The following is a 22,828-nucleotide window of genomic DNA, read 5'->3' as shown; positions in this document are numbered from 1 at the left end:
CTATAAATATCGTCCAATTTAGCTGCGCCATCTAAGAAACGAATTCGCAAAGAAAAAATTAATGCGTTGCCAATAAAAAAGACTTTTTCTATTCGATGAATATGGCAACGAGGGAGAGTCCGTTGAGATAGAACACGGACAACGTATTAGGTCTGTTCCACAAACTACTCATAGTAACTTTGAGTAACACTGTGTATCCATTAGCAAATTTTCGTTTAAATTATACTTCGGTTTTACTTGAGTTTTACTACGAGTAGCTCGTGGAACAGACCTATTGATTGGGGTGAATATGTAGCAATAGATAAAAATATAGCTTCTAATGGTAAGTTAACGGATGAGGAAATTGTGCGATCACTGGTTCTCAATAATAGCCCAATAATAACGAAAACGGCAGCAATGGAAAGTTTGACAGTGATGACGATGCCGACGTTGAACAGTATCCGTGAAAGTGCCACCATTTTGGCATGAACCGTCTGAGATTTGGTTTGCCCAAATCAAAGCGCAGTTTGCAGTTGCATTTCTAGCGATGTCACTAAATTCAACACTGTCGTGTTTCTGCAATCGAATCCAGCGTCGTTGCTGATGTGGCTGAGGCCCTTTTATACTAAAGTCTAAAAGGTTATTCTACATCTGAGATTTCTATTAAAGTCTTTAAATTTAAATTATATGGATATAACTATAATAACATATAAGTTGGGAATATATTTAAACGACTTTTTTTTGTCGCCATAAATGTTACTGGTCGTAGAACCTCTATCAATATCTTCACATACGTATACATTTGATTAATATCAATATTTTAAATCTTTTAAATGTTTCATTCAAACATAAATCTATTAAAGTTTCAAAAACTTGGGTTACGGATATTATTTAAATATATCATTGTAGCTAATTTCAAGTTTGATCTGAAAATTATATTATATATAATTTCAATTGTATTATTAATTGTTATAAAATATTGATTAAATATGTATATAAATATAAATATATATAAATATATATATATATATAAATATATATATATAGAGTATAAATATAATAACCAAAAAATAGGTGCTTATTTGTTACTGTGAGATTAGATTAGATTATGCTGGCAGGCCATAAAGGCCACGCGTAGACCACTAAGGTCCATTGCGATACCAGATCAGAGTCTTCTTTTAGCGATTGTAAGCATCACTTAAGATACGCGTTTCATTAGCAAAATTTATTAAGATTCCAACAGAAACCTCAGGTATGTACTCCAGTCCTGCAAAACTGAAAGCTCCCAAGTATTTTTGTCGAGTTCTCGAGAGAGCCGGGCAATTACACATCAGATGCTCTAGAGTTCCTGTTACTGTGAGATTATTATTCTATAAATTACAATTACAATTTAAGAACTTAGTCTATTCATATAAGCTTTTCAAATATATATATATATGTATATATATCAGTTTATATATAAATTTATAAATTATTTATTACATTTAAAACAGCATTTAACTACATTTTTTTAAATTAAAATACGATTTATATGCATTCTTTTATTTATACGTTTTTATTGAACTTTAAGGACGGAACGTCATTTTCATAGTCTTACAGTTTTCAAATATTTGAATATCATATAATATATAAATATATATAAATAAATAGTTATAGTATACTTAGTATAAAATGATGTAATTGTTGATAAGTTAACCTTTTAAATAAATTGAATTAACTAAAAGAAACTTTAGATTGTTTTCCACAAATATTTCTAAGTGTTCAATATTTATGGGGTTTGAGCTATTCGAATATACTAGAATTCGTATATTTGGATTAAACTGTTCAGATAATTTATCTGATTAATGTTGCATATTATATTTTCTTCTTTTTGTTGAAAAGAAAACGTTGGAACATAATATAGTTTTCAAAAATTTTTGAAGGGTTCGCTGTGTTCGAAGACTAGCATAATTAAACACTAAAGTGCGCGAAACTTCAATCAAAGATCTATTTCAAAAATATTCAAAGATCTATTTCCTACTAATTTTAATTTTTGATATTTTATCTTGAATTTAGTCCAAAGTAGTCATCAGTCATCGACTAAGATTTCAACATTCGTAAATAAACATTAGTGGAAATAGATTAAAGTTTGTTTTAAGTTAATTTCATTCATTCAAAAGGTTGACTTCCTCATAATTATATAAAATATTTATAAATATGAATATAAATTTAAATTGTTATTTATATTATAAAAATGGTGATTTAAATTATTATAGTGATGTTTTTAAATTGTATTTTATATGTCACTAATATGTATTGTTCTTCGTTATGCTTATGGCATTAACAGCTCGATGTTCGGATTTTGTATTATTAAGAAGATTTGATACTGTGAGAATACACAAAGCCAGCAATAAGCCTGTAACGTAATTATTTTTTATTTAGTAAATCTTCAAAGTACATATACATATATATTAACTTACATTATAAGCCATCCAACAGAAGTTAAGTAATGCTGAAAATGTTTGCTCCAACTAAGTATTTTACAAAATTATGTTTAATGTTATGTTTTAGTTTCAAAAATAAATTTTATACATAAATACTTACATATATATAATAACCTCCAATTAGCCAAAGTCCAAAAACAAATTGGAAGAGTATACCCAAACCAACAAGTATCAACCAAGGCAATAACCAACCGCGTGTACTATAATGTTCAATATTTAATTTCTTTGCGTTATAAGTATGTGAGTTAATAAATGCAACTCACCAGATTTTAATGGCATAATAAATTAAATATGATGATATTATGAGTAACAGAAAATAAAATATGAAAATACCGCCAAATATTGGCATGGTATTACGTATATCTGTTTCAAACAGAGGTGAATATAGTTGTGTCGATTCTCCACCAGCCAGCATATATGATATCTATCAATATAAATTACAAAATATACTGGTATATAGTGTTAATTTGTATAGGTAACGTAAATTAGTGCAAAAATATTTTTTTTCAAACATGTTTAATAAGTTCTATTGATTTTATTTACCAAAGTTATAAACACTACTGATAGTGCTGCAGTATAAAATGCCACCGCATAACTTCCAGTTTTCACTGAATTTGACCAAATAAATGGTGACCAACAAGATTTCAGCACCACCATTTTTCTGTAAGGAATTAAATTCAAATTAATATCCTCTCGGAGTTCAATGAACCTTATTGAATGCAGATAGTTCACTACAAATTAACATCTTAATATACGGGCTAATATGAAGCGTCATTTATGCCTACACCCAAGCTTTGAATAAAGCTACAATTTCATTCATTACATTGTTTTAATTACTTTATTTATGTAAGCGCTTCTTTACCAGTTCTTTAATAAATTATAACATTAACAATCTACTTAAAAATGAACTATACTTTAAAAAAATTCAAATAATTCTGCAATATGTTAAAAAAATTGACAATTGGAACTGTCAAATTGGATTAGCTTGCGACAGGGTTGTTGTTGTAAGTTTGGCACTCTAATTCAAAATACATAAGGTCTTTGCAACTCAAAAAATTGTAAAACCCTTATACTAAACTGAAATTAGTAATGAAAATAAAATCACAAAGAAATTCGTATGCGGGCCATTTTCCATATTAACCAAGACACAGAAATGCAACTATTTTTATATACGTTTTCATAGCACAAATTGAGCTGTCCGATTTGTGTCAAATTTAAAATAATTTTGTTTTTGTATTATCTTTGACAATTATTAAAATATCGAATTTTAAATAGTTTATTTGTAACTGGGAAAAACTAAGGGTATTAAAAAATCTCAAAAAACCTAAATTACAAATTTGAATCAAACAACCGGAGGAAAGATAATAGAGCTAATATGAGAAAAGTATGTAGATTCTCATATATTCGTTTTATTAAAATAGTCCCCTAAATATTATTAGAACTTTTTGAAACTGCGAGCAATCACATATCCGAGTTCGCTTGTGTTCTGGCACTTCGCTCGAACACAAGCACTTCGCTGTTCTTATTTTAAACAGCTGATTTTTCAACTTGCCTATCGATTTTATTTAATCGAAGTTAAGAACATGTTTTCAGTACATATTTAAAGGTTTGAAGCTATATTTAACCTTCATGCAACATTTTTTTTTGGGAGCATGATTTTTATGCTTCAAGGTATAAAAATGTAGAGTTTGTCTATTCTTCTCAAACAAAGAAGAACTGTACGTTTTCAAATTTATTTCCATTTATAAACCTTAAATGACGTGAAAACAACATACACCTGTCAATTTCACTATTTACACCTTTGAATTTGTACGAACGCATGAATTTCAAACAAAATATTTTGTTTAATCAAATATTCGCACGAGAAAGACAAGACGTCGCGCGAATAGTTCTCAGCGACTGTAACCATTCTTATATGATTACACACATTTGATTTGTTCGTACGAACGCACAAGACCAAATTCGCATGCAATGTAACCGCAGTCTGAGAATGTAAGCACGTTTAGCTTTCATATAATAAAAAATATTTTTTCGTTACGTAGGCAATGAATATTTTTTATTATTTTTTTGACATTTAAAGTCATTATGTCAAATATAATGTCAAATACAATTTTTGTTTGCGCCATAAAGAGTTTAAATTTTACTTTTCATTCTTACTTTTACAGAAGATGGACGTGCACGTTGAGCAATTGTTTAAGGAGGTATCTCATGGGTGTGATAATATTTGGTGCAAAAGGCGTTTTTTAGAATCTGGTATGATAGAGATAAGCGCTGAATTGCATTTGCGTTGTGAGGAACCTGTATTAAAAATTAAGAATCTTTTGGAAATCGAGGTAGACTTTTATTATAAGATTCTTAATAAATTCGGAGCGGATATTCATCAGTCAGAGTTATTTGCGAGTGGTTATGAATATCAAGCAGGAATTACAGCAGAAACGAAATTTGCAAACATTTATTATAAAAGATTCTTAATGAAGCCAACAGTTAGTGATAAATCGAAATTTAATTTGACTTACTATTTCCTGTTGGGGCACGTTACTGTTAGCATTACATTTTATGATAAGCTAAATAATGAATACCCAATAGTTGAATATAATATAATACATTGTGTACCAATTGATTATTCCGAAGCTCAGCCATCAAATGAAATAAATGAAAGTCCACCATTACCTAAATATGAATTGGATTATGACTCAAGTACTGAACGTTTCGTTCTATATAAACCTTCAACTAATCAAGTTTTGAGACATAGTCTGCACAATATGTTGACTGGAGAGGATTTTTTGGGTATGTTAAACAATATTTAACAAAAATGTTTAATTAAAATAATAAACTATATGTATATAAGAACAATAAATTAGCATAGGCAATGAACCGCTTAACTCATTATTAAAGTAAATATATTAATTTTTGTTGTACATTTTTATAACACCTAAACAGATGATGTCTGTTGCCTCTGAATATTTTATGTATGAATTATACACATACAATTTAGCGAGTAAACGGTTATATATAATAGGTCTATTGAGATGTCGTTAAGAGTATCGATTAATTAATTATTATCATATACTAACATTCCTAACCATATTATATTAGGTCTGTTCCACGAGCTACTCATAGTAAAACTTGAGTAAAACAGAAGTAAAATTTACACAAAAATACTTGAAAATTTGCTGGTGGAACGCGCTTGTGTATACACAGTGTTTACTCAAAGTTACTATGAGTAGCTCGTGGAACAGACCTAATATAATATGGTTAGGAATGTTAGTATATGATAATAATTAATTAATCGATACTCTTAACGACATCTCAATGGATTCAGTTCTTGGCCGGTCGTTTTAATACTACTTATACCTAGACCCGACCTACTACTTTTTAATAGTTCTTTAAATTTAAACAAAAATTATTTTTTCAAAGAAGTATAACTATTAAACTATTATATAATAATATATATTATTTTATATTGCAATATTAATACGTATTACATACACACAAAATATTGTATATATTAAAATGTATATAGGACAAGTAAAGTTAATCAAAGGTATAGTACCTAAATATGTTCATAGTGATATAAGACTTTTTTTCTTAGATGATGTACCACTAGTTCCGAAAAATATTTTTAAAAAAAATATTTTTTAATTAACAATAACTACTTTACTGTCTTCACATTTTCAAAACATATCTTCTAACTAAGCTCGTTCCTCACATCTATATTTTTATTTGTTTTTTTTTTTGTTGTGCCATAAATGACACCGGCAAATAAATATAATCATGAAATCGAATGAGAATTTTTTTTAATCTTGAATCCAATAATGTTGTTCTTAAAAATGTATTAGATTCGATTAAACTCTTTGGTAATTTTTTTCTTTAAAAATTTATAAAATTCATATACAAATAGACATAATTCTTTTATTATTTTTGTGAGTAGTAACAGCGCCCTCATTATTCTCAAATGGAATAAGTTATTTAATTGTAGATTCGTTTTCTGTACTTATTTGAATTGTTACGGTTTATAAACAAGATAACAATATAGACTGTATTATTATTTTCTAACTTTTTCTTGAATATTGTGGAGCTCATGTCTCTGACGTATAAAACGTGTTTAACATCAAAGATTTATTTTCGCATTTCCCCCTAACAAACACCGGCTAAATATTTTAGTTTCTTAGATATATTATTTCTTTTAACTGTACTCCTTCTTTTAACTTCTTTTAGTTCGTTACCTCCAGGGATATGATAATTATGTCCAAAAGTATCAACAACTACTTTAACAATATTAATAATAATTAAACGCGCCATCTCTAGTATAATACGTACACATATCAAAGTAAACATGGCTTTTTTAAAAATACTTGTAGGGAAACCATCTAGTTTCATGCGTTGGTGAGGTAGATCCTTTACTATGTCGAAGAATATATGATATATGGATAAATAGAAGTGAAGTTATTGTGTTTAAAGTAACACTTATTCTGATTTGTTGATACAACATTAGGTCTATTCCACGAGCTACTCCTAGTAAAATTCAAGTAAAATACAAGTAAAATTTACACGAAAATATAGGAAAATTTGCTGGTGGAACGCACTTGTGTATACACAGTGTTACTCAAAGTTACTACGAGTAGCTCATGGAACTGACCTATTTTAAATATGTTCTGTGTCCGTAAAACGCTTTTCTTTGATCAGAAAATGTATTGCTTTGAAAAGGTATAATGCATATGGTTCAAATCAGATCTAAATAGTGGTCAACAATTGACAGTTACGATACGATATTTCCGCAAAAATCGATCTCAATCAGCTGTGGTTACGAATTTTGTTTAGTCAAGATGTTGCCCGTTAATAATGTACTTAGCTCTGTTTTAAGCGTGTAAATCATCATCACAATTAACTTGGTCTATCAATTGAAGTTTTTGGATATATTTTTTACCAAGTTTAAAACAAACCTTAATGTTAATATTAATAATCAATATATATGTATATATATATATATTTCTGTAAACAAAAGGCACAATTACTATAACTTCACAAAATTTAAAAGTATTTAATTGAAGGATTTTTCCTACTGACGTGTGTAATTGCCAATATGTAGCCTGATTATGAAATGTGTTTCTACATAGTACTGTTTATTTCACAGATTCCTTATTATAAACTATTTAATTTTCACATTTCATATATTTTACTTTTCTCTTCAGCTCCAGGAGATTATGTTGTTCCCACTGATGATGAAGCTTTGTATGATGAAGGTACTTATTATAACTCATTATTTAATGCGATAATACTTGAAAAAATAGTTTGGTATATAATAATATTTTCCTCTTCTACATTAACAACAGATATGGAGAATCCTTCAGTAATTAATTCGTCAGATAGTGTACGCCAAGCTGGAGGTGGCCATGATGAAGATAATGGGCACGGCAAAGATGTAATCAATTTCTCAAATCCTGAGCCTGGTAATGCATTTAATGATAAAATGATTTCAACTGAAAATCATGTTGTTGCTAGTTACTATGACATCAGTATAGGAATTTATCTAAAGAATATGAAATGTATTTCTACATAGTACTGTTTATTTCAGACTCCTTATTATAAACTATTTAATTTTCACATTTCATATATTTTACTTTTCTCTTCAGCTCCAGGAGATTATGTTGTTCCCACTGATGATGAAGCTTTGTATGATGAAGGTAATTATTATAACTCATTATTTAATGCGATAATACTTGAAATAATAGTTTGGTATATAATAATATTTTTCTCTTCTACATTAACAACAGATATGGAGAATCCTTCAGTAATTAATTCGTCAGATAGTGTACGCCAAGCTGGAGGTGGCCATGAAGAAGATAATGGGCACGGCAAAGATGTAATCAATTTCTCAAATCCTGAGCCTGGTAATGCATTTAATGATAAAATGATTTCAACTGAAAATCATGTTGTTGCTAGTTACTATGACATCAGTATAGGAATTTATCTAAAGAATATGAAATGTATTTCTACATAGTACTGTTTATTTCAGACTCCTTATTATATGTAAACTATTTAATTTTCACATTTCATATATTTTACTTTTCTCTTCAGCTCCAGGAGATTATGTTGTTCCCACTGATGATGAAGCTTTGTATGATGAAGGTACTTATTATAACTCATTATTTAATGCGATAATACTTGAAAAAATAGTTTGGTATATAATAATATTTTCCTCTTCTACATTAACAACAGATATGGAGAATCCTTCAGTAATTAATTCGTCAGATAGTGTACGCCAAGCTGGAGGTGGCCATGATGAAGATAATGGGCACGGCAAAGATGTAATCAATTTCTCAAATCCTGAGCCTGGTAATGCATTTAATGATAAAATGATTTCAACTGAAAATCATGTTGTTGCTAGTTACTATGACATCAGTATAGGAATTTATCTAAAGAATATGAAATGTATTTCTACATAGTACTGTTTATTTCAGACTCCTTATTATAAACTATTTAATTTTCACATTTCATATATTTTACTTTTCTCTTCAGCTCCAGGAGATTATGTTGTTCCCACTGATGATGAAGCTTTGTATGATGAAGGTACTTATTATAACTCATTATTTAATGCGATAATACTTGAAAAAATAGTTTGGTATATAACAATATTTTCCTCTTCTACATTAACAACAGATTTGGAGAATCCTACAGTATTTGATTCGTCAGATAGTGTACGCCAAGATGGAGGTGACCATGAAGAAGATAATGGGCACGGCAAAGATGTAATCAATTTCCCAAATCCTGAGCCTGGTAATGCATTTAATGATAAAATGATTTCAACTGAAAATCATGTTGTTGCTAGTTACTATGACATCAGTATAGGAATTTATCTAAAGAATATGAAATGTATTTCTACATAGTACTGTTTATTTCAGACTCCTTATTATAAACTATTTAATTTTCACATTTCATATATTTTACTTTTCTCTTCAGCTCCAGGAGATTATGTTGTTCCCACTGATGATGAAGCTTTGTATGATGAAGGTAATTATTATAACTCATTATTTAATGCGATAATACTTGAAATAATAGTTTGGTATATAATAATATTTTTCTCTTCTACATTAACAACAGATATGGAGAATCCTTCAGTAATTAATTCGTCAGATAGTGTACGCCAAGCTGGAGGTGGCCATGAAGAAGATAATGGGCACGGCAAAGATGTAATCAATTTCCCAAATCCTGAGCCTGGTAATGCATTTAATGATAAAATGATTTCAACTGAAAATCATGTTGTTGCTAGTTACTATGACATCAGTATAGGAATTTATCTAAAGAATATGAAATGTATTTCTACATAGTACTGTTTATTTCAGACTCCTTATTATATGTAAACTATTTAATTTTCACATTTCATATATTTTACTTTTCTCTTCAGCTCCAGGAGATTATGTTGTTCCCACTGATGATGAAGCTTTGTATGATGAAGGTACTTATTATAACTCATTATTTAATGCGATAATACTTGAAAAAATAGTTTGGTATATAACAATATTTTCCTCTTCTACATTAACAACAGATTTGGAGAATCCTACAGTATTTGATTCGTCAGATAGTGTACGCCAAGATGGAGGTGACCATGAAGAAGATAATGGGCACGGCAAAGATGTAATCAATTTCCCAAATCCTGAGCCTGGTAATGCATTTAATGATAAAATGATTTCAACTGAAAATCATGTTGTTGCTAGTTACTATGACATCAGTATAGGAATTTATCTAAAGAATATGAAATGTATTTCTACATAGTACTGTTTATTTCAGACTCCTTATTATAAACTATTTAATTTTCACATTTCATATATTTTACTTTTCTCTTCAGCTCCAGGAGATTATGTTGTTCCCACTGATGATGAAGCTTTGTATGATGAAGGTAATTATTATAACTCATTATTTAATGCGATAATACTTGAAATAATAGTTTGGTATATAATAATATTTTTCTCTTCTACATTAACAACAGATATGGAGAATCCTTCAGTAATTAATTCGTCAGATAGTGTACGCCAAGCTGGAGGTGGCCATGAAGAAGATAATGGGCACGGCAAAGATGTAATCAATTTCTCAAATCCTGAGCCTGGTAATGCATTTAATGATAAAATGATTTCAACTGAAAATCATGTTGTTGCTAGTTACTATGACATCAGTATAGGAATTTATCTAAAGAATATGAAATGTATTTCTACATAGTACTGTTTATTTCAGACTCCTTATTATAAACTATTTAATTTTCACATTTCATATATTTTACTTTTCTCTTCAGCTCCAGGAGATTATGTTGTTCCCACTGATGATGAAGCTTTGTATGATGAAGGTACTTATTATAACTCATTATTTAATGCGATAATACTTGAAAAAATAGTTTGGTATATAACAATATTTTCCTCTTCTACATTAACAACAGATTTGGAGAATCCTACAGTATTTGATTCGTCAGATAGTGTACGCCAAGATGGAGGTGACCATGAAGAAGATAATGGGCACGGCAAAGATGTAATCAATTTCCCAAATCCTGAGCCTGGTAATGCATTTAATGATAAAATGATTTCAACTGAAAATCATGTTGTTGCTAGTTACTATGACATCAGTATAGGAATTTATCTAAAGAATATGAAATGTATTTCTACATAGTACTGTTTATTTCAGACTCCTTATTATAAACTATTTAATTTTCACATTTCATATATTTTACTTTTCTCTTCAGCTCCAGGAGATTATGTTGTTCCCACTGATGATGAAGCTTTGTATGATGAAGGTAATTATTATAACTCATTATTTAATGCGATAATACTTGAAATAATAGTTTGGTATATAATAATATTTTTCTCTTCTACATTAACAACAGATATGGAGAATCCTTCAGTAATTAATTCGTCAGATAGTGTACGCCAAGCTGGAGGTGGCCATGAAGAAGATAATGGGCACGGCAAAGATGTAATCAATTTCTCAAATCCTGAGCCTGGTAATGCATTTAATGATAAAATGATTTCAACTGAAAATCATGTTGTTGCTAGTTACTATGACATCAGTATAGGAATTTATCTAAAGAATATGAAATGTATTTCTACATAGTACTGTTTATTTCAGACTCCTTATTATATGTAAACTATTTAATTTTCACATTTCATATATTTTACTTTTCTCTTCAGCTCCAGGAGATTATGTTGTTCCCACTGATGATGAAGCTTTGTATGATGAAGGTACTTATTATAACTCATTATTTAATGCGATAATACTTGAAAAAATAGTTTGGTATATAATAATATTTTCCTCTTCTACATTAACAACAGATATGGAGAATCCTTCAGTAATTAATTCGTCAGATAGTGTACGCCAAGCTGGAGGTGGCCATGATGAAGATAATGGGCACGGCAAAGATGTAATCAATTTCTCAAATCCTGAGCCTGGTAATGCATTTAATGATAAAATGATTTCAACTGAAAATCATGTTGTTGCTAGTTACTATGACATCAGTATAGGAATTTATCTAAAGAATATGAAATGTATTTCTACATAGTACTGTTTATTTCAGACTCCTTATTATAAACTATTTAATTTTCACATTTCATATATTTTACTTTTCTCTTCAGCTCCAGGAGATTATGTTGTTCCCACTGATGATGAAGCTTTGTATGATGAAGGTACTTATTATAACTCATTATTTAATGCGATAATACTTGAAAAAATAGTTTGGTATATAACAATATTTTCCTCTTCTACATTAACAACAGATTTGGAGAATCCTACAGTATTTGATTCGTCAGATAGTGTACGCCAAGATGGAGGTGACCATGAAGAAGATAATGGGCACGGCAAAGATGTAATCAATTTCCCAAATCCTGAGCCTGGTAATGCATTTAATGATAAAATGATTTCAACTGAAAATCATGTTGTTGCTAGTTACTATGACATCAGTATAGGAATTTATCTAAAGAATATGAAATGTATTTCTACATAGTACTGTTTATTTCAGACTCCTTATTATAAACTATTTAATTTTCACATTTCATATATTTTACTTTTCTCTTCAGCTCCAGGAGATTATGTTGTTCCCACTGATGATGAAGCTTTGTATGATGAAGGTAATTATTATAACTCATTATTTAATGCGATAATACTTGAAATAATAGTTTGGTATATAATAATATTTTTCTCTTCTACATTAACAACAGATATGGAGAATCCTTCAGTAATTAATTCGTCAGATAGTGTACGCCAAGCTGGAGGTGGCCATGAAGAAGATAATGGGCACGGCAAAGATGTAATCAATTTCCCAAATCCTGAGCCTGGTAATGCATTTAATGATAAAATGATTTCAACTGAAAATCATGTTGTTGCTAGTTACTATGACATCAGTATAGGAATTTATCTAAAGAATATGAAATGTATTTCTACATAGTACTGTTTATTTCAGACTCCTTATTATATGTAAACTATTTAATTTTCACATTTCATATATTTTACTTTTCTCTTCAGCTCCAGGAGATTATGTTGTTCCCACTGATGATGAAGCTTTGTATGATGAAGGTACTTATTATAACTCATTATTTAATGCGATAATACTTGAAAAAATAGTTTGGTATATAATAATATTTTCCTCTTCTACATTAACAACAGATATGGAGAATCCTTCAGTAATTAATTCGTCAGATAGTGTACGCCAAGCTGGAGGTGGCCATGAAGAAGATAATGGGCACGGCAAAGATGTAATCAATTTCTCAAATCCTGAGCCTGGTAATGCATTTAATGATAAAATGATTTCAACTAAAAATCATGTTGTTGCTAGTTACTATGATATTAGTATAGGAATTTATCTAAAGAACATAAATAAATTCAATCGATTTATTTATAATTTTTTTCCCTAGATCCACCTCTACCTGTGATGAATGATACCTCTAAATGTGAAATAGAGAGCGTTTTTTATAATGAAATGAAGACTAAAGATACACCTTTGGAAGAAAATCGTGGCAACAACTATGATGCTTGCATGTCTGATGTATTATTAAGCGATGAAGTTGAGGATGATGTTAAAAGTGTGAACAACAATGCACAAAAACTACAGGATCAACAAATGCCATGTAATATTAATATCGAGGAAGACTGTGATTCTGTCTAAATTTTATTTACAACTATTTAATAATACATTTAGAATCGTTAAATTTATCATTTACATGCAAGTTACAGTTTTGTTTAAATTTAAACCTTTTTTTTTAATTAATTAATAAACAATTTGTTCTTCTGAAAGACTTCCGAAATCATTTTATTGCAGACGCACAAATTACATAAAAATTATGAAAAATAATAAAAAAGTAATAGAAGAGTAGATATATATATATATATAAAGTGCATCAAAGATTTCAGAACAGAACTTCTAGTTTTTAGAAATTAAGATAGATACTTTTGTCTTCATAATATAATCTATAGATAATACTTTGCGAACGCATTGCAAAAAAAATACTTTCGAGAATATTGTATCACGGTCTCACACTTCACACAATCCTAGCTACACCACTCCCACGATTCAAATAATTTTAAAATTGTATAGGTTTATATGAAATAGATTGAGTTAAGGTCCATACGATTTAGCGATTCCTCCCAAATGGAATGAAAACATCCTCACCAAATAAAGACGTTATGTTTATGACAAAGACTTAACGGCTATCTGTGGAAGCTCAATTCGCATTTTTGATGTTATTAAATCATAATCTGAAGATTTTTTCATTTTCATTTTAATTTCAACCGCACGCTAGAGTTCTTTAGTTTTACATTTATTTGGTTCGTTGCAGTGTATGATCGGCAGACACCAATCCCATCGCATACTCTTATTCTCGCTAAATGTCCGGATGAACACGAGGATTACTATTTATATTTTGAGCCTTATAATGAAAAGATACTGTTTTGTTAAAAATTGCTTTATTGTTTCTCGAAGTATTCTGCTTTATGATTAATACCCGTACACTTTTGCATGCATTCGAACCATTTGTCAAAGCATTTTCTCCAATCTTCTTCAGACATGCAACTAAAGGCTTCGTTATTGCTTCCGCGAGAAAAATCGTTGTTCACACAATTTATTCTTTACGTTCGGGAGTAAGAAGTCATTGGGTCATTGGCCAAATCAGGACTGTACGGCGGATGACACATCAATTCGATTTTTTGAATGTTCAAATAGTCGGTAAAAAAGTCGATAGACTTCCGGTAAACAAATGGTTATATACCATTTGGAATTGGCGTACCTGTAATGGTACGGATATATTTGCCACATGACCAGTTTTCCCGAAAAAACAAGCGCTCATTTGTTTCGAAGTGCTTCGAGCACGAACTTTTGTTGGATTTGGTTTATCTTGAAACCAAACAGACTCATACAGTCGACTGCTGTTTACGTTCTGGCTTAGACACATATATCCATGATTTGTCTCCTGTTAGAATCTTATATATGTTTTTTGATGCACCGCCATTGTAATTCTTGAGCATTTGTATGCACTAATCGACACAAGCAACTTTTTGAGATTTTGTCAAATGATGGGGGATGGGATCCAACGAGAACAAACCTTTCACCATTGCATGACTAAATGATCGTGCAATATTTTATGTATGTTAGTAGAACTAATGCTTAGCGTTAGTCTCACAGTATGTCAATATGTATGCCCTCAATCTCACAGTATGTCGCATGACGATCTTGTATTACGAATATCAGTTCTTGCATAGCATCAATATTTTCTGGTCAGTGAGCGAACTGTAGCCACGATTAAAGTCAATGTACCAGCGTTTCACAGTGGTAAAGGATGGAGATGGAGTTTCATCGCCAAATTTGGAAGTAAGTCGATCGCCGCCTGACAGTAATCAGTGTTGCCAAGGCTCAAAATATAAATAGTGACCCTCCTACGCACCGTTTTAAGGATATTTCAGGAAAACAGTCTCAATAAAAAATCTTTTAAAATAAAATCCTTCCCTTTATGACAAACGCAATAAGAATAAGATATAGCGGCTTTTGCTATGATTCAATTGTGATTACCAAAAAATAAATGACAAAACGAATAAGTTGCTAGATACAAGGTGCAGACGATGCAATGCACTTAATTGTTTTGATACACAATAAACATAATTAAATATGATTAATCGATGTATATATTTATATGTACATAATTTAATTTTTATCAAACGATCCCTTGAAAACTCTTTTAATAGTATTGGCTGTAAGACATCGAAAGTTACAGTGTGATTTTGACTTCCTAAATATACTTCTTTAACATGAATTGCGAAGAAATTCAGCCAATCACTTAAGAAGGAGTTCTGAAAACGAACAAAACTATGTGTATAAGTCACTTCAGTTAGAAGTTTCTAAAAGACTGTCAACTGCATACACATTCCAGTAATAATGGGAAGAAAAATAAAATACCTGGATGTCAAAGTTTATCTAAGTGAGGAGTGAAAAAATACCTAACACCATGAAGCGGGGGGCTTATACGCGGTTAAATGGTGGAATTGAGAATGATGAATCGATTCGAAATAGAGATTAGTAACATACAAAAAAGTTTAAATTTTAATCTTAGAATTTACAATTTTTTAACAAAAGATTTCTGTCAAAATGTTTTAAAGTTAACTTTAATAATAAATTAGTAAAAACTTCTATCACATTTTTCTTAGTTTTAGTTTTATCACATAAATTTTCTTTCTTTATGTGATAAAATTATCAGATCATTTCAGAATGGAGTTCAATATTGTGTTAAAGGACATATATCCTACACCACATCCTCTAATATCTGTAAGTAACTAGTTTACATATTAGGTGCGAACTATTACATGTTCCATCCTTCTATTTCTCTATTTAATTATAACATAACCTTAGGATTGCATTGACTTGGTGTCTCGAATGGATGAAGATTACAAGGTTTTGAAAAGTATTCAGGATCATTTAGCGTAAGAAATTGTTAGATATAACGCATTTATGGGATTAATTTTATTTATGTATGTATAGTATGACCGAAGCGCAGCAGATGAGTCTTTATACCTTGTTGATGCGGAACACTAAATGTCGGGTGGCAATTATTGACTTGATTGACTACTGTAGGAAGGTAGAAGACTTTGACAAAGGATATGTTTGGGAATTTATTAATGACGTTAAACGTGGACTAAAGTGTACTGATTGCATTATTCGGTTGTTGTTCCCTGACAATTATTAAAAGTGTTAACTATTTATGTTATTGATAATGTCTACGGATCTCTGAAATTCAGTATATTTATTTTTTATGTTAAGAAAAACAAAATAAATTTTACGTACAAAGCTTAAAAATAATCAAATTTTACATAGTTTTGGATTTTCGGGTTTTTTCGTCCATTTTACATTTTACCGGTTTTTGATGTACCGCTGTTTTGCGTACAGTATCTGTTTACCCGGTTTTTGATACGTTCACACACGGTTCTTATCCGAATTACAGAGTTGTCTAATGTTTAGTTTTGAATGGATTAGAAGACATGAAATTGGTTGGAAAAAACTGCTTTCAATTTTACTGCATATTAATATACATTACTTAAATTTTGAATATTCATATATAACGTTTTAAGATATTTATATGAATTTATAAAATTTAATATATTCTTATTCAACATTTATTTTTTAATAAAAAATGTATTTAAATTCATAAAAATAGTGTATTAAGTATTCGTGTCGATTATCTTTATTGCCTAAGTGGTGGTGATAAATCAAGACACTTTTCTAAAGAGTTTTAGAGTAGTGATTACCCCTAAACAAAATTTCTTTCCACATATATTCATATTATCAATACTACCGCAGTTCTTCTTTTGAAATTTTAGTGTTTTCTTACACTTAATTGATTTGCCCACTTTTTACTTGCTTACTTTGTTCACCCATTGCGCCTTTGCTTAGAATCGTCTTTATTCTTTGAAAGAATGGTGTCATGGTTTAAAATCTATCATTCAATCGACTAAGAGTTAAAAAAATTGAATTTTTTTTTCTTTTCAACTATAGTTCGTGATAGTTTAATAAGTGCCATAGTATTCCTTTTAACAGATTTCATACAGTTCAAGTCTCCACCGATATGGTTAACAATATAAGAAATAAGTCTTCTTAATTCCTAGTCTCTTCATATTCGTGGTCATAGAAAACACTTGCATAGGGTTTAGTCATAAATTGACTTATTCGTAACAACCTTTCTTCTCATTTATATTTCAACTATAATTTTAGCTCGAATAAATTTATTATATATATGTCAACTATTTTGATTTGTTTTGATTACTGGTATGGTATATCGGAATTAAGGCCTTTATAGTTTAGAAAGTGAAAGTTGGGTTCTTTTAGATGCTTTTCAACTATCGAAAAGTTATATATAGTATTAAATAATATATATCATCTATATATATTCATATATATTATTATTTCATGTCATTTTACATTGACTAGGGACTAAAAGTCTTTAAACTTGTTTTTAAACATATAATTTTACTTTTAATTTTTATATTACAAGTGGGCCTTTAAATTAAACACTGTTACAATAATGGATGTAAACAGAAACCGTTTCTAAATATAATTGTTATATAAATATACACAAATGAAATTTGATTTCAACATTACATTTAACGTTCACAATATTTTTACATGTTTTTTATATATAACTGCTCAAGATTATTATTATTTATTATATTTTTACATATATATGTTTTACAAAGTGTATTATTTTAAATATGGAACTAATTAATTTAATTTTCACATTAAAAGATATGAGATAATAAATTATTTTTTACGTTATTGTTGTTTTTCTTCACTTTAATAGTTTAGTGAGCAAAATAGTTATTTTATATATCATTGGGTTCTTTGATTACGTTTAACAAATGTATATGTTATTCTTAAGTATTTTTGTATGTATGTATAATGTATATCTAGCTGTATGTCATTAAATGTAATGCTAAGAGCACAGATGCCGTTAAGAGATTATATAAATTGTTAATACAATATATAGTATTCAATTATAGCGCGTCTGCATTGGCTAAATTTTGGCAAATATGTATTATGTATTAGTAAAAAAATGCGTGTATATGATAAAATTTTGCCAAAGTCAAGCCAATTTAGACACTGGGTTATATAAGTTTAAAAAAATTTGTAAAATTATCAATTTAAATCAATAAAGTAAATAATAATTTAAATAATTTAAATTCACAAATATGGCTGTTCTTTTCAATAATTTAAAAAATATTGTAATCGTTTTGAACTGAATTCTGTATTTCTTCCTTAAATGGTGCTTCACAACCGGCATGGTTATAAAACTCTAGAGATTCTAAATCGTCCATATCATCAAACCAATCACAGTCTCGAGCCCAGCAAAGACCCAATTCAAATTTTACAATTTGATCACGCCAAAACTCTATCATGTTTTGTCTTAGCAACTCATCGCGTACAGTTATAATCCAATTATTATATTCTGCTGGACCATAAAAACAAGCGTCACTTTTAACTTCTTTAAGCAGCTCAGCTGCTTTTAACTGATTTTCATTGGTTAAAGGTGTTTGAATGAATAGTAGCTCCCAAATAATTTCACGTGCCTTTTCTGCTATTTTTTTATAATTTACTTCTAACTCGTCTTCAGATAAAGTAATATTTAATTGAAGTTTATTCAATATAAGTGACCTGTAATCTTCCACAGGAGATTCTAATGAGATTACTGGTTCAAAATCGTCGTTGTGCTGTGAAAATAATTTCATTTCATTAACATTTTTAAAACATATATTATTTTTTGCTTACATTAGAATTAGCAGCGTCAGTTGGAGCCAAACCTTCACTTGCTTCAACACTTGAAGTGCTGGAGCCTACATAAGCTTCAGAGGATGAATCATTTCTACCAGCTCCAGTTGTCTGCGTTTCAACAGTTTTTGTGTCCAAAAAGGTTTGTGTGCTTTTTGTATTATTTATACTTGTTTCTTTACAAAATGGTGCTATGCAACCAGCACGTTTATAAAACTCCTCAGGTTCCTTATCATCCATATCATCAAAATAGTCTGAGTCTCTTGCCCAGCAAGGCCCAAGTTCATTCTTAACTATTACATTACGCCAAAACTCAAGCATTTCTCTTTTTAATAATTCCTCACGCAGGGTCAAAATCCATTTATTGTAGTCCCATGGACAGTAAAAAGCGGAGTCAGTTTTATGTATTTTTAATAACTCCGCAGCCTTTGTGTTATTATCACTAGATGAATTGTTTTCTGCAAATAACAGTTCCCAAATACATTTCTGTGTAGCCTCAGCAATTTTCGTATAATTTTCATTTATTATTTCATCAGCAACATATTCATCCATTGTCACATTCTCGCTCATTAACCTTTTGTAATCAGTTAAAGGGTTTCCCAGAGAGATGACTGGCTGAAACTCTGCAATATTTAACTGCAAAATAATCCATATATTACTTTTAATCAATACATACAAAATATGTTATTTTAAAATTACAAGATTAGAATCTTCGTCGTCTGTATGTGGGCGCTTAGCCATAACGTAATTGCCGCAATATGCAATTAATTGTTAAGAATCGGCTACAATTATTTACTATGAAAACGTTTGCAAACGTGTGCACAACAGCAGGCACCTTAAGGTACAATTTATCGCGTATATATTAAAATAGCAAATAATAACGCTTAAATCAATATATATAACTTAATTTGTTTACTTTTCAAGCAAAACACTTTTACAACAATTTTTTCACCCATAACTAGAACAAATAACACAGAACAATATTTTGACGTTTGTGAAGGGCTTACAAGCTACAAAACATTAAAGAAATTCAAACTCTTGCATTATATATGTGGCAACTCTTCTTCGTACGAACACGTCTGTTCCTCTAAAATTGTACAATTACGTTTTTGAAAGATTTTCATGAATTTGTAAATCGTATGAATTTTGCGAATTGATTCACTTACCTTTAAATGAATTTTTCCACTTTAACAAATGTTAACAATTGGAAAACAAATATTTTCAATTATTCGAAAATATTTTTTTTAATATTCTTTCACATAAAATATGAAAATGATGCAATGTATTTTGAGAAATATCAAAATATTTTAAATTCTTCTAGACAGATCTGTTATTGTATTACTGCACTTTGTTAAATTGTTATTTAAATTAAATTAAATTAAATTAAATTATTTTTTAAATTGTCGCTTATATTACATTCACACTGTGTCATTTAGGCACTTGCTCATTAATATTAATGAGTGAACGTTCACATTATAATAAGCTCATTTATGCAGGTGATAAAACTTTCATAATTTTCACTTAATATATTACACAAAAAAAAATATATATATAATTTATATATTAAATTAGTAAATTGAGGGAAATAGTAAATTATGTTGGTATGGCAGTGATTTTCAAGTAGGGTAAATTAAATAAAAATTAGGTCAATTAGGTGTTACGATGTTTAATAAACAAATAAATAAATTTGAAAACTTTTAAACAATAATAATAAATAAGTGCAATAAATAAATATTTACATAAGTGCAGTGCAATAAATCCCTAGGAAATTTTAATTTGCTTTACCTCAATTTATTCGAACTCGCACACGGCCTACATACTGAATTTATAAAAACAAAGATTTTATCAATTACTTCCTCAGTGCCTTCGTTTACAGCTCAGCTGTTGTTTGTTTACATTTTATGTATAAAACGTATGATAAATATTTTAAATTTTGGTAGTTTCTCTTGTGGGAAATTTATTTTAAGGGTTGCATTTGACATTTTTTGCCTTAAATGAGCTGATTTATTTATAATGTGCTCATTTATATGAAAGCACTTTGTATGGTAAATCTACCCTATTAGTGGCTATAATGAGCAAAATCGTCTAATTGAGACAGTGTAAATGTGGTATTACAGAAAATTATCATTCGCTTCGTTAGACCAGTTTATTTAGCTAATAGTAAGTGTCGTTATCCATACAAAGAGTTTCCCTGCTCTTTGTAAGGCTCTAAAATGTAGGATGAAACGCTTTAAAATAAATTTCCCACAAGAAAAATGATCGAAATTTAAAATATTTTATATGTTTTATATGTAAAATATAAATAAGCAACAGCTGAGCTATAAACAAACATACTGATAAAGTAAGCATTTAATAAAATCTTTGTTTTTATTAAGTAATAAAATATATATATGAATATATATATATATTTATAAATGTTTTTATATGTTAATTACGCATTTAATTTTTTTTCAAGTTCAATATTTCAATGGCGAAAAGAAGTACTTAATATTTAATAAAGTTTTTTGTTTTCATAAAGTAAATATGCAGTAGATATTTAAGAATTGGGTTCTCATTTAATTAAATTTAGAGGAAAGTAATGCTTTTTGTAGGTTTTTAATAATTATTAATTTTTTGTGATGCAGTGCATGTTAATTCGTTTGTGGGGCTTCTCGTTCGTGTTCTGAACAATTTCATGAGCATTACACTATATATTAAATTGTTTACATTTTTTGCGTTTTCCATGCTGAATTAATTAATTTCTGCTAATAATGCAAACTATATATTATCTGTTAACAGTTGAAATGTGAGCAAAGAAAAGCGCTCCCATAACGTTTGCAGGACTTTCTGACACATAATTCTCTTTCACATGCAATAATTAACTCATGTCAATGTAAACGACAAATCTTAATTTAAACAACAAAAGCTACTTTACTTGTAGTGGAGACATGGTATTAGAGGCTTCACACTCAATCTAAACGCCAATAAAGTTCGCTATTCAAGGTTCCTAAAGGTTTATTTAGCACCTTGTGGCAGTGCTTAGGATACTGTCGATCTTATTTATTTTTAGTGGGATTGGTGTCTGTGGCATTGAGGTGATGGTGTGTTACATGTAGTACCGAAAATAAACTTAAATAAAACACAATATATATATATAGATATATATAAAACTGTTCATGAAATATATTATCATTGAAATACCCCCAAGAGACATCTTGCAATTCTGAAACATTTTGAAGTAACTTTTGATAACTTTATCAAAATTAAACAGAAGTCTTTTTTAGCATTGAACTGATATATTAAAAATTAACTGCATAAGCAGGATCATGCCGTAACTACATAAATAAAGTCTAGTGGTAACAAATCGCATAGTCTTAGAGGTCAATTCAAATAATCAAAATTTGATGAAATTTGTGAAATTATTAAACCGAACGTGTTGTATGATTTATGGTTTATGACACCGCTCTATTGCATCCACATATATTTCATTTTGATATTTTCAATTTCAGTATAAATTGGTGATAATGTGAATCAAATTCGACAATTTGTGTTACATCTTCAAAAAGTTATGGAGCTATCATAGGTACTTCCAAACCAAATGCTATACAGC

The 22,828-nt window shown here is 29.3% G+C and overlaps 4 protein-coding genes across 13 annotated transcripts; 2 read left to right on the top strand and 2 right to left on the bottom strand.

Annotated features, from left to right (window-relative positions):
• Window positions 1–1,518: 1,518 nt before the first annotated feature.
• On the bottom strand, window positions 1,519–3,423 carry LOC119689732. Of its 3 annotated transcripts, none has more exons than XM_038104626.1 (6): window positions 3,300–3,420; window positions 3,006–3,123; window positions 2,726–2,886; window positions 2,563–2,662; window positions 2,439–2,489; window positions 1,519–2,374 (listed from the first exon to the last, which is right to left on the bottom strand). In XM_038104626.1, exons 2-6 carry the CDS (start codon window positions 3,117–3,119, stop codon window positions 2,291–2,293), a joined length of 510 nt encoding a protein of 169 aa, XP_037960554.1. In that variant the 5' UTR covers window positions 3,120–3,123; window positions 3,300–3,420; the 3' UTR covers window positions 1,519–2,290. The 3 variants fall into 3 exon arrangements, with proteins under 3 accessions (XP_037960554.1, XP_037960555.1, XP_037960556.1); XM_038104627.1 differs by having other exon boundaries at window positions 2,220–2,374; window positions 3,325–3,423; XM_038104628.1 differs by lacking the exon at window positions 3,300–3,420 and having other exon boundaries at window positions 2,220–2,374; window positions 3,006–3,288.
• Window positions 3,424–3,762: 339 nt separating this feature from the next.
• On the top strand, window positions 3,763–13,620 carry LOC119690005. Of its 7 annotated transcripts, XM_038104971.1 has the most exons (29): window positions 3,763–3,846; window positions 4,628–5,249; window positions 7,655–7,705; window positions 7,796–7,912; window positions 8,096–8,146; window positions 8,237–8,353; window positions 8,541–8,591; window positions 8,682–8,798; window positions 8,982–9,032; window positions 9,123–9,239; window positions 9,423–9,473; window positions 9,564–9,680; window positions 9,868–9,918; window positions 10,009–10,125; window positions 10,309–10,359; window positions 10,450–10,566; window positions 10,750–10,800; window positions 10,891–11,007; window positions 11,191–11,241; window positions 11,332–11,448; window positions 11,636–11,686; window positions 11,777–11,893; window positions 12,077–12,127; window positions 12,218–12,334; window positions 12,518–12,568; window positions 12,659–12,775; window positions 12,963–13,013; window positions 13,104–13,220; window positions 13,352–13,620. In XM_038104971.1, the coding sequence occupies exons 1-29, from the start codon at window positions 3,838–3,840 to the stop codon at window positions 13,600–13,602; spliced, it is 3,066 nt and encodes a 1,021-aa protein (XP_037960899.1). In that variant the 5' UTR covers window positions 3,763–3,837; the 3' UTR covers window positions 13,603–13,620. The 7 variants fall into 7 exon arrangements, with proteins under 7 accessions (XP_037960899.1, XP_037960902.1, XP_037960904.1 ...); XM_038104974.1 differs by lacking the exons at window positions 9,123–9,239; window positions 9,423–9,473; XM_038104976.1 differs by lacking the exons at window positions 9,564–9,680; window positions 9,868–9,918.
• A 2,496-nt stretch (window positions 13,621–16,116) lies between these two features.
• On the top strand, window positions 16,117–17,022 carry LOC119690061. The gene is made up of 3 exons (XM_038105044.1): window positions 16,117–16,248; window positions 16,333–16,403; window positions 16,462–17,022. The coding sequence occupies exons 1-3, from the start codon at window positions 16,192–16,194 to the stop codon at window positions 16,664–16,666; spliced, it is 333 nt and encodes a 110-aa protein (XP_037960972.1). The 5' UTR covers window positions 16,117–16,191; the 3' UTR covers window positions 16,667–17,022.
• A 1,194-nt stretch (window positions 17,023–18,216) lies between these two features.
• LOC119689758 lies at window positions 18,217–20,424 on the bottom strand. 2 transcript variants are annotated; one of them, XM_038104659.1, is made up of 4 exons: window positions 20,406–20,424; window positions 19,939–20,326; window positions 19,240–19,875; window positions 18,217–19,181 (listed from the first exon to the last, which is right to left on the bottom strand). In XM_038104659.1, exons 2-4 carry the CDS (start codon window positions 19,978–19,980, stop codon window positions 18,684–18,686), a joined length of 1,176 nt encoding a protein of 391 aa, XP_037960587.1. In that variant the 5' UTR covers window positions 19,981–20,326; window positions 20,406–20,424; the 3' UTR covers window positions 18,217–18,683. The 2 variants fall into 2 exon arrangements, with proteins under 2 accessions (XP_037960587.1, XP_037960588.1); XM_038104660.1 differs by lacking the exon at window positions 20,406–20,424 and having other exon boundaries at window positions 19,939–20,345.
• Between the last annotated feature and the right edge of the window lie 2,404 nt (window positions 20,425–22,828).

Source organism: Teleopsis dalmanni, chromosome X (assembly GCF_002237135.1).
Source record: "Teleopsis dalmanni isolate 2A chromosome X, ASM223713v2, whole genome shotgun sequence".
Taxonomy (NCBI): domain Eukaryota; kingdom Metazoa; phylum Arthropoda; class Insecta; order Diptera; family Diopsidae; genus Teleopsis; species Teleopsis dalmanni.
Note: the sequence above shows the minus strand (reverse complement) of the source record. Positions and strands in the feature narration are given on the sequence as shown.